Consider the following 12,083-nt stretch of genomic DNA (forward strand, 5'->3'; position numbering starts at 1 on the left):
AGCTAAGTGACCCGGTTCAAGGTTCCAGAAAAAGGGTTTGTTGTCAATGGATACAAAGTGTCTTCTTCTTCTTCTTCTTCTTCTTTTTAAACATATTCATATGTTTGTTTAATACTTTTCCTAAAATTAATTGGCTTCAAATGTCATCACTAAATTCTAATCAGATTTATTTACTTAGCTTTAAGCTTTATCTCTCTTTCTTTCACGTCTCATGAGTTAAGCAAATTGTGTCCATAAATTAACTTATTTAATCACTGTGCACAAAATGCCATTAAACTGTTCATTTCTTGTATAATTGTAAATAAACTGTAAATATTTCTGCTGAGGTTCATTTGGTGTTCAGAAGGAAACCTTTGGTCAAAAGTATCGTAGAATTCAGACTTTCAGACCCAAGACTGATTAATTAAATTGAGACATAAATTAATGCATGTTAAAATTAAAGTACCTATGCTTCAAACAGTTTGCCAGAGAGCATATGGATGATCGAGAACAGGACTGGGAGAATATCATGTGATCACATGAAACCAAAATAGACCATTTTGGTAAAAACGCAACTCGTCGTGTTTGGAGGAATAAGAATTCTGAGTTGCATTCCAAGAACACCACATCTACTGTGAAGCATGGGGGTGGAAACATCATGCTTTGGGGCTGTTTTTCTGCAAAGGGGACAGGACGACTGATCTGTGTTAAGGGAAGAAGGAATGTCGCCATGTATTGTGAGATTTTAAGCCAAAGCCTCCTTCCTTTAGTGAGAGCATTGAAGATGCAACGTAGCTGGGTCTTCCAGCATGACAATGATCTCAAACACACCGCTCAGGCTCGTAAAAAGCAGTTCAAGGTCCTGGAGTGGCCGAGCCAGTCTCCAGCCGTCAACCCCATAGAAAATTTTTTAAGGGAGTTGAAAGTCCTTGTTGGCCAGCGACAGCCCCAAAACATCACTGGAGGAGATCTGCATGGATGAATGGGCCAAAATACCTGCTACAGTGTGTGCAAACCTGGTGAAGACTTACAGGAAACGTTTGACCTCTGTCATTGCCAACAAAGATTATGTTACAAAGTATTGACTTGAATTTTTGTTATTGACCAAATACTTATTTTCCACCATAATTTACGAGTGTGACTTCCCGGATTTTTTTTTCTCATTTTGTCTCTCACAGCTGAAGTGTACCTATGTTGAAAATTACAGACCTCTCTCATCTTTCTAAGTAGGAGAACTTGCACAATCAGGGACTGACTAAATACGTTTTACCCCATTGTACAAGCTGTATGATTGTGCTTCTGCAGAATTTAATCCAGCAGCACTCAAAGCGCACTCGTGGTGCATTCAGACACATTCGGGACTCTTGGCTACCATACGACATGGCAGACACATGCCAAACGCAATTAGAATGTCACAAATGCTGTTTTCACGCCGTCCAATTGGTTAGACCACAGATTGCAGTCAGACTGCTGTCAGATGGCACTTTGACTGCCGTTCGATAGTAGTTCCACCTCGACTACACAACTGTTTTGAACATGCACAAAGTATGCATACCCGACTGTGCCTGACTTTTTAGACTGCTCTGAGAATGCTGTCCGATGTTTTCGAATGCACCTCAACACTGTGGGGGTATAGCCCATGCCACGCCCACTGTTACTCAGAATGTTTTATTTATATATATATATACGAGGGCTGTCCGTAAAGTATAGGTCCTTTTTATTTTTTTCAAAAACTATATGGATTTCATTCATATGTTTTTACGTCAGACATGCTTGCACCCTCGTGCGCATGCGTGAGTTTTTCCACGCCTGTCGGTGACGTCATTCGCCTGTGAGCACTCCTTGTGGGAGGAGTCGTCCAACCCCTCGTCGGAATTCCTTTGTCTGAGAAGTTGCTGAGAGACTGGCGCTTTGTTTGATCAAACTTTTTTCTAAACCTGTGAGACACATCGAAGTGGACATGGTTCGAAAAATTAAGCTGGTTTTCAGTGAAAATTTTAACAGCTGATGAGAGATTTTGAGGTGATTCTGTCGCTTTAAGGACTTTTCACGGTGCGAGACGTCGCGCTGCGCTCTCAGGCAGCGTCATCAGCCTGTTTCAAGCTTAAAACCTCCACATTTCAGGCTCTATTGATCCAGGACGTCGTGAGAGAACAGAGAAGTTTCAGAAGAAGTCGGTTTCAGCATTTTATCCGGATATTCCACTGTTAAAGGAGATTTTTTTAATGAAAGACGTGTTGATAACCATTTGTAAAATCCAGGCGGCTTTTGATGGCTTTCAGTGGAGTGAGTATATGATAAATTGTTTATCAGCTGGAGATGTTCCAACTTATCCTCAAGGCTTCCAACAGAGGTGTTTTTCCTGTGGCGGAGCGTCGCGGCGGCTGCGAGCCGACGCTGCAATCTGCCTGCACGTCTTTCATTAAAAAAATCTCCTTTAACAGTGGAATATCCGGATAAAATGCTGAAACCGACTTCTTCTGAAACTTCTCTGTTCTCTCACGACGTCCTGGATCAACAGAGCCTGAAATGTGGAGGTTTTAAGCTTGAAACAGGCTGATGACGCTGCCTGAGAGCGCTGCGCGACGTCTCGCACCGTGAAAAGTCCTTAAAGCGACAGAATCACCTCAAAATCTCTCATCAGCTGTTAAAATTTTCACTGAAGACCAGCTTAATTTTTCGAACCGTGTCCACTTCGATGTGTCTCACAGGTTTAGAAAAAATTTTGATCAAACAAAGCGCCAGTCTCTCAGCAACTTCTCAGACAAAGGAATTCCGACGAGGGGCTGGACGACTCCTCCCACAAGGAGTGCTTACAGGCGAATGACGTCACCGACAGGCATGGAAAAACTCACGCATGCGCACGAGGGTTCAAGCATGTCTGACGTAAAAACATATGAATGAAATCCATATAGTTTTAGAAAAAAATAAAAAGGACCTATACTTTACGGACAGCCCTCGTATATATATATATATATATATATAAACTTGATCCTCCCAAACCAACTGATTATCTGCAGTGTCTGCAGATATAGCCACTGACCTGTGCATCTCTAATGCACAATAAGAATGCTGAGACTCTGGGGATGTTTGACATGAAACCCAAACCAAATGTAAATGTCATATGAAGACTATTTTTGCAATAAATGACCCCTTTAATGCCTTTTACAGCTTTAGGTTTTGCATGAATATCAATCCACAACCATCACTGGTGATATTCCAGAGCTTCCTGGAATATGTAAAGGAAGATCTGATTTTGCTGTGTGGATGGATGATTATAGGTCGATTGGATTAATGATGTTTCGTCTCTTGGGTTTGTGGGTGGATTACAGTTTGCTGAAGATGATTTGAGATATTGGTGACTTCCTTTCACATGCAGGAAACAATGCGTTGTTGCATTATCATGGATGTGGACGATTCTGATTCTGTTTCTAATGAGAAATCACTTTGGAGCCTTTTTGACACAGTGTTTTCACATGAAAAAGTAGTTGTAAAACATATGAAAATGTGGTGCGCATTTATTTTTGTACATATCATTTTTTATGTGGGTATGCAGAATTCACACATATCCCATTCATTTTCCACTGGGAGGCGGTGATGACATCACTGACACCAAGATGTCATTTTATCCAAGTGAAAACAGAAAATTATATTTATTATTATTATTAATAATAATCAAACCCAAAACCATCAAAAAGCAAATGTGTGTACATGGTGAACTTTCAGTCACTATTTGTAACCCTAACCATAACCAATATCATCACAAAATGTGTTACATTTTTGTAATGATATCACAGACTAATATATTAAATCACTTTTCATGATGCCATCACAAACTTGGCGTAAGATTGAGTTGGGAAATTCATACGAATATGCACAAAATATGGCACCTAATGTTTCGTCTCATATTGTGTGAAATGCACCATGAGACTTATCAAACTGGTTTATAAAATGATGCATTCATTCTGACTGGTTTTATTTATCAGGGTTTACCTTTGTACCAAAGGCATGCCAAACTTTTGCAATAAATAATTGATTTCCTATGTACATTTCTCACGAGCCTCCTGTGTATACCCATCTTCTATATAAGCTGATCAACATGATAAATAGGCCAAGTGAAATAGTGTGGGAGCCAGTTTTCTGTACAGAAACAGTCAGAGTGCTGAATGAGAAAAGGAGAGAGACACACACAGATCAGCACTTTTCCCCCTTTTCCTATTGTTCTTTTTCACATGCACATCTGCCCACTCTGTCCTCTGTTCTGCCGAGTACACTGAAAAAAGGTTTGGTGCTGTGCAATCAGCACGGATCAGGCACAATAACACAAGTATAGATTTGACTCTATTCTAATTTCTATGTGTTAACAAGAACTGAATCTGGATCTTTCTGCAAGCCATTAATCAAACTAAATATTGGCAGGAAGAATGAAAACAGGGAACAGCTCACTGTCTGAAGCCTTGTCAGCCAGCGGTGCCTCTCATGCTGATTAGAAACAGAGGAGGAGGATGCAGAAGATGATCACACTTCTGCATTGTGATCAAGACTGATGCCATTCAAATATCAGTCAGAATGTGAGGCCTATTTTCTTGAAAAATTTGAATTGACATAAAAAACCAATACACAAACATTTGTTAGTATTCTTTTAGATATTCATTGGGGGTGAGTGGGGGCTGGAGCATATCCCAATGGCCAGTGAGTGAGAGGCAGGGTACACCTGCGCAAGGGCGCAATGTAGAACTAGAAATTGGCCCGCAGGGCAAAAGCCCATAGGCCGGGGGTCTGGGGGCTGCATTAGTCCCCCAGAAGCCAACGGTTTCTAGATAAGCTCAGATGCATTCTGAGCATTCAGAACAGTAATTTTAATGTTTTGAGAAGACCATAAAGTGGACACCATTTGACTTATGCAATTTGAAACTGTGGATATAAGTACTTTATTCTGAGAATAGCCAGCAATGATTTTATTAACATCCTGGTGTACATAAGGTTTCACTACATGTGTAGAACTCAAAAGAATGATAGTTTGAGTTTTCATTAAAAAAAAAAAACAACTGCAATGTGGTAAAATGTATTCATAAATATGAATGAACAGGCTCTTAATAATTATTAATTATCGCATACTGTATTTTTTTTCTCAAGATTTGTTTTTGCATAAGTTTGAAAAAACAACAGATCATAAGTTTAGGATAAAATACTTATCATGAATTTAATTTTCGAAGTAGCACTAATGACAACACTCATACTGAACATAATTTCGCTTGCATAGACTGATTTTGGAGATCAAGCAATAATTGCAGATGGGCTTTCTGAGGTCCCAGATAGCTTTTCTGATTTCCTTTTCTAACTTTCAGAATTTAGTAAATTAGCATATGGTCCATTGATAGTCCCTAGAGGCAACTATTTTTGGTTTCAAATCTGGGCAAATGCAGTCCCAGAAAATTCCGAATGTGACAAACAAGAAACAGATGTAAACAAGTCAATGCTGCTAAAAATACAAACTGCAGAAACAAAGATACTATTCTGACATGGTTTTGCACATAAGACTGTCATGGTTTGCACATAAGACTGGCATAGCATGTTTCAAGTACACACATATATGTCAGAAGGTGGGGTGGACATACCATATTCTGTCCCCCCGTGGTTGAAAAGGTGGGGGAGACATGTCCCCCCTATCCCCCACCAAATTGCGCCCATGCACCTGCGACAGATTGCCAGTCTCCTACACGGCCACATACATAGAGACAGACAAACACATTCACACTCTCGCTCACACATACAGTCAATTTGGAGTCATCAATTCACCAAATCTGCACGTCTCTGGAGGTTTGAGAAAGCCAGAGCACCAAGAGGGGAACATACATATGGGGATATGGGGATAACATACATATTCCACACAGAAAGGACCAGATCAAAAGCAAACTATGTTCTAAATGCAGTTTAAAGATGATATATCTGTAAAACAAGCCAATCAGATTATTTTTCAAGATCTTATTCGTATTCTTTCAGCTCAGTCTTGCTTCTACTGAGTTTCATTCCCTTCTCTCCATAGCATATCTCTACCTCTCCAGACTAGACTCAACCTGCTTTCTACTCTCACTACAGATCACAATGTCATCTGAAAACATCATACTCCATGGAGACCCCTTTTTGATCTCTTCTGTCAACCTGTCCATCGCCATTGTGAACAAGAAAGAACTCAGAGCTGATCCTTGGTGTAATCCCACCTCCACCTTGAATGAGTCTGTCATTCCTACTGGGAATCTCACTGCTGTCACACTATCCTTGTACATGTCCTGCACTACACTCACATACTTCTCTGCCACGCCAGACTTCCTCATACAATACCACAACTCTTCTCTTGGCACCCTGTCATAAGCTTTCTCTAAATCCACAAACACACAATGTAACTCCTTCTGGACCTCTCTATACTTCTCCATCAGTATTCAGAGCAAATACTGCATTGTAGTGCTCTTTCTCAGCATGAAACCATATTACTGCTTGCAGCTCTGCACCTGTTTTCTAAGCCTAGCTTCTAATACTCTTTCCCATAACTTCATGCTGTAGCTGATCAACTTTATGCCTCTGTAATTACTGCAGCTCTGCACATCACCCTTGTTTTTAAAAATAGAAAACAGCACACTACATCTCCACTTCTCGGGCATCCTCTCACTTTCAAAGATTTTATCAAACAATCTGGTTAGAAACTCCACTGCTATCTCCCTGAGACATTTTCATGCCTCCACTGGAATGTTATCCGGACCAACTGCCTTTCCACTTTTCATCCTCTTTATAGCTGCCCTCATTTCATCCTTACTTATCCCTTGTACTTTCTAATTTACTCTCGCCACATCACCAGCCTTTTCTCTCTCTCATTTTCTTCATTCATCAGCTCCTCAAAATTTTCCCTCCACCTTGCAAGTCCTTTTCTCCTTCCTTACTATTCAACTTCTTGTACAGCTGGCTAAATAATTTTTCCTTAGCTTTTGCTACTTCTCTTTTTGCCTTACACCACATCGCCTTGTACTCCTGTCAACTTTCTTCACCTCTCTGTCTATCCCAAAACTTTTTCGTCAGCCTCTTTCTCCTTATGCTTTCCTGGATATCTTCCTTCCACCACTAACTCTCTTTGTCTTCGTTCTTCTGTCCAGATATCACACCCAGTCCCTTCCTAGCTGTCTCTGTCACCACATCTGCAGTCCTTTTCCAGTTGTCCAACACTGCTCCTCCTCCATCCAGTGCCTCTCTCACCTGCTCACTGAATTTCACACAACCTTTTAAGATAATTTCTTGATTATATAACCATCTATGAAGCTTGCCTCGATGATTGTTATGAAAGCAAGACCAGCTGATAATAATTGATCTTATGAATTGTTCTACAACAAACAGCAGAGCTCTTAGACCATGCATGCCACTTATTAGAAGCAAACCTTTTTGTTCTTGTAAGGTTTGAAACCTATGTACATGAAACTTTGGGTGTAAGGACCCAGGCAAGGTGGCTTAAGTGTCGACCTACCACAAAGAGACAGAGAAAGACCAATGAAGAGGTGGATGGACAACTTAAGTGAAATACTAGAAGGTCATCATTGGAAGATATTGAGTGGACAACCCTATATGATGACCAGGTAAAATGGAAGGCATTCTGGCAGATTGGACGCTACACCTAATTGGTGTTTGATGGCCATTATTGCCTACAGAAATGAGGTTCAGATTGAAGGCATAGAACCTTCACTCAGTTATTCTACAGTCTTTTCTGGACCTGTTTTTTTGGTAACCTAGAATAGGTTAGGGTACACAAAATCTATCTGTCTATCTACACAGAAAAATCATGTGTAAAATTTGCGTTGGCAGTGTTAAATTAACACTGGTGATTTTGCTGTCTATCTGTCTATCTATGTATGCAATGCATCTGGAAAGTATTCATAGCGCTTTACTTTCTCCACATTTTGTTATGTTACATCCTCCTTCAAAATTGAGAAAATTTATATTTTCCCCTCAAAATTCTACTAACAACACCCCATAATGACAACATGAAAAGTTTTTTTTTTTTTTTGCAAATGTATTAAAAATGAAAAACTAAGAAATCACATGTACATAAGTATTCACACCCTTTGCTCAATACTTTGTTGATGCATCTCTGGCAGCAATTACAGCCTCAAGTTTTGAATAGGATGCCACAAGCTTGGCACACCTATCTTTGGACAGTTTTGCCCATTCGTCTTTGTAGTACCTCTCAAGCTTCAGCCGGTTGGATAGGGAGCATCGGTGCACAGCCATTTTCAGGTCTCTCCAGAGATGTTCAATCACATTCAGGTCTGGGCTCTGGCTGGGCCACTCAAGGACATTCACAGAGTAGTCCTGAAGCCACTCTTTCGATAACTTGGTTGTGTGCTTATGGTCATTTCCCTGCTGAAAGATGAACACTCGCCCCAGTCTGAGGTCAAGAGTGCTCTGGAGCAGGTTTTCATCCAGGATGTCTCTGTACATTGCTGCAATCTTCTTTCCCTCAGTCCTGACTAGTCTCCCAGTTCCTGCTGCTGAAAAACATCCCTGCAGCATGATGCTGCCACTACCATGTCTCATTATAGGAATGGTGTCTGGTTTCCCCCAAACACAACGCCTGACATTCACACCAAAATTCTCTGGTCTCATCAGACCAGAGAATTTTGTTTCTCGTGGTTTTAGAGTCCTTCAGGTGCCTTTTGGCAAACTCCAGGCAGGTTGCCATGTCCTTTTTATGAAGGAGTCGCTTCTGTCTGGCCACTCTACCATACAGGCCTGATTGATGGATTGCTGCAGAGATGGTTGTCCTTCCTCCACAGAGGAATGCTGGTGCTTTGATAGCATAACCATCTGATTCTTGGTCATCTCCATGAGTGAGGCCTTTCTTCCCCAATCACTCAATTTAGATGGGCGGCCCACTCTAGGAGGCGTCATGCTGGATGCAAAATTCTTCCATATACAGATAATGGAGGCCACTGTGCTCACTGGAACCTTCAACGCAGCAAAAGTGTTTCTCTACAGTTCCCCAGATTTGTGCCATGAGACAATCCTGCCTCAGAGGTCTACAGACACTTCCTTTGACTTCATACTTGGTTTGTGCTCAAACATGCACTGTCAACTGTGGGACCTTATATGTAGGCAGGTGTGTACCTTTCCAAATCATGTCCAATCAATTGAATTTACCTCAGGTGGACTCCAGTTAAGCTGTAGAAACATCTTAAGGATGATCAATGGAAACAGAAAGCACTCAAGCTCAATTTTAAGCTTTATGGCAAAAGCTGCGAATACTTAAGTACATGTGTTTTCTTAGTTTATTTTATAAATAAATGTGCAAAAATAGCAAAACATTATTTTCATATTGTCATTATGGGGTATTGTGTTTAGAATTTTGAGGAAAAATTTAATTTCATCCATTCTGGAATAAGGTTGTAACATAAAAAAAAAACTGTGGAAAAGTGCAATGCTATGAATACTTTCTGGACACACTGTATCGCACAATAGTGATGAAAGTAAAAAAAAAAAATTCTGGATGCAGGGTCACAACAAAAATGAATGGTTTCCTTGGGCGGGCCCTCTACCAAACCCATTGAAATTCATATATTGTTGTGTAACTGGTAGCAAATGCAGACAATGAAATGCAATACAGGTGAAAGGAAAATAGTGCTTAACTGTAAAACAAAAAGGAAAAGTGTAAAGGAAGTGACAAACAAGGCCAGTAAACATTAGTGATCAGAGATCGAGTTGAGAAGAACAGCAGATACAATCTGGCCAAATTTCACAGTAAACTTTCTCTGCATATCTGCTTTAAACTCAGACAGGTTTGCTGTGTGAATTATGAAGCTAACCATTACTTATCATTACAATGGTTTTACTTGGTTTACCAACACAAGTCAATGGGATGACTAATGTTTTTGGTGTTCTATATAGTTTTTATTAGACCCTCTTCTACTTTCTTTTTTCCCAAGTTGAAAGTTGGAAATTCCGTTCCCAGCTTCCATGGAATACAATGAACTTCAAACCTTGTACATGTGCACATGCGATTCTTTCATAATGTTATCTGCAAGAGCTTGAAGTGTAAACTCTTATTTCCCCTGGAATGCTCCCAAAATAAACACTCTACCAGCACATTTTATGATATATCACAGCAATCAAGCTATTTTAACATAAGTAAATGCCAAAACAAAGTACATTTTGGAAAATTTCAAAAGGGAGGACCCCTTTAATACCTGGTGAGCTTTATGAACTTGCTGAAAAGGTGCATAATATGACCCCTTTAACCCTTGCTGCAAACCATCACTGTGGACCACTCCCTAGCATCACTGCTATAGTCTGATTCTGACAAATCTAACGTGGGTTTCGAACCTCTTACTGCTCTTAAGGAGTTGTGATCTGCACCAGCAGATTTTCACAAATCTGACAAAAAAACAAAAAACAAATCATGCATGATCAGGCGGATGAGGGAAACAGACAATGATCACATGCACTTCTTCCTAATCACACAGAATGCTTTGATGGCTTTGATTTTTCACGCAGTTATTTCCTTCCTTTCTTTCTTTTTTTTTTTGTCTTCCTACCGCACAGCAGTTGCATCCAGGCGCAGGTCTTGTAAACGGTGGAGGTGTTGCAGAAGAAGAAGAGCGCCATGCAGGCGATGCAGCTGAGGGTCAGCACCATGGACAGCAGCACGAACACCGAGGCCGCCTTGAAGGCTCCGGACGGGATGGAGCTGAAGTCGGAGAAGCTGCCCACACAGGTGAGCTCCCGGCTGGGCGACGGCTCGCTGCCCACGCAGTAGTGGAAGAGGCCGAAGTATCCGGCCTGCGGCGTGTTGACGCTGTCGCCGATCCAGTAGGGCTGGATGAACACCACCACGTTGACGATGGCGAAGCAGATGGTGAAGATGGCCCACAGCACCCCGATGGCTCGGTAGTTGCGCATATAATTGTCGTGGTAGATCTTGGAGGCTTCTTGGGAAGGCAACATGTTTGGTTTCTCACTTTCCACCTTTCTTTTTTTTCTTCTTTTTTTTAGTTCCTTTTAATTAGAAAAAAAAAAAATTAAAATAATAAGGCCCACGTGCGCCTCCAGCTCTGCTTTCTTTTCCTTTCCTTTCTTTTTTTTTTAATATCGACTGGCTTTGGCTATTTCATGTGTGGCTGCTAGAGGCCTACATAACCACACTATGCAAATACATGATCTCACCAAACATTGCAGAAATGAATGGGTGAAAATGCTACATTGAAGCAATGAAAAATCATATCCTACCCATTGGTGCCACTAATGAATAATTAACCAACACCAGTGATTCAACATTGCTGAGGCGCGTTTTTCTTGTGGGGCTACACCACCAAGAAAAATGAAAATCCATCCAAACGGGATTCACAGTCGTCGGGTTGGGGGGGGTGATTAAAGCTGTTTTTCATCCTCATCCATCAGTCCAAAGCTGTGCGCGTTATGTTCTTTATGTCCATCCAACGGATGTGATGCGTCTTGTCGCCTATAGCGCGCGCGGTGAGCCCCGTTATTACCTTCCGTGGCATCCGTGGGGTGATCCCCTTCCTCTGGCTCGGCTTCAGCGTGGATGTTCACGCAGCATGTGGAAATCCGAGCGCGATCAGGAGCGAGGAAGAGCTTTCGACGAGCCTTTCTGTCAAATATCGACAGTCCTTCCTCGCAGATCAGACATCCTCCTTCTGCTCGACTCCATTATCATCACGGTTTGTGCCGTAGAATCTCTCTCTCTCTCTCTCTCTCTCTCTCTCTCTCTCTCTCTCTCTCTCTCTCTCTCCTCTCTCTCTCTCCTCTCTCTCTCTCTCTCTCTCTCTCTCTCTCTCTCTCTCTCTCTCTCCTCTCTCTCTCTCTCTCTCTCTCCTCTCTCTCTCTCTCCTCTCTCTCTCTCTCTCTCTCTCTCTCTCTCTCTCTCTCTCTCTCTCTCTCTCTCTCTCTCTCTCTCTCTCTCTCTCTCTCTCTCTCTCTCTCTCTCTCTCTCTCTCTCTCTCTCTCTCTCTCTCTCTCTCTCTCTCTCTCTCTCTCTCTCTCTCTCTCTCCTCTCTCTCTCTCTCTCTCTCTCTCTCTCTCTGTACACGCCACTCGGAAGATGCTGATGT

General features: G+C 41.5%; 1 protein-coding gene across 1 annotated transcript in view; it reads right to left on the reverse strand.

The window, feature by feature from the left end:
- Window positions 1-11,780, reverse strand: part of LOC117512200 (LHFPL tetraspan subfamily member 4 protein-like) — a 114,587-nt gene extending 102,807 nt beyond the window's left edge. Inside the window, exon 1 of the mRNA XM_034172190.1 lies at window positions 10,551-11,780. Coding sequence (XP_034028081.1) covers window positions 10,551-10,959 — 409 coding nt within the window. The 5' untranslated portion in view covers window positions 10,960-11,780. The remainder of the gene's footprint in view (window positions 1-10,550) is intronic.
- Between the last annotated feature and the right edge of the window lie 303 nt (window positions 11,781-12,083).

The sequence above is a fragment of the Thalassophryne amazonica genome, chromosome 6 (assembly GCF_902500255.1).
Source record: "Thalassophryne amazonica chromosome 6, fThaAma1.1, whole genome shotgun sequence".
NCBI lineage: Eukaryota > Metazoa > Chordata > Actinopteri > Batrachoidiformes > Batrachoididae > Thalassophryne > Thalassophryne amazonica.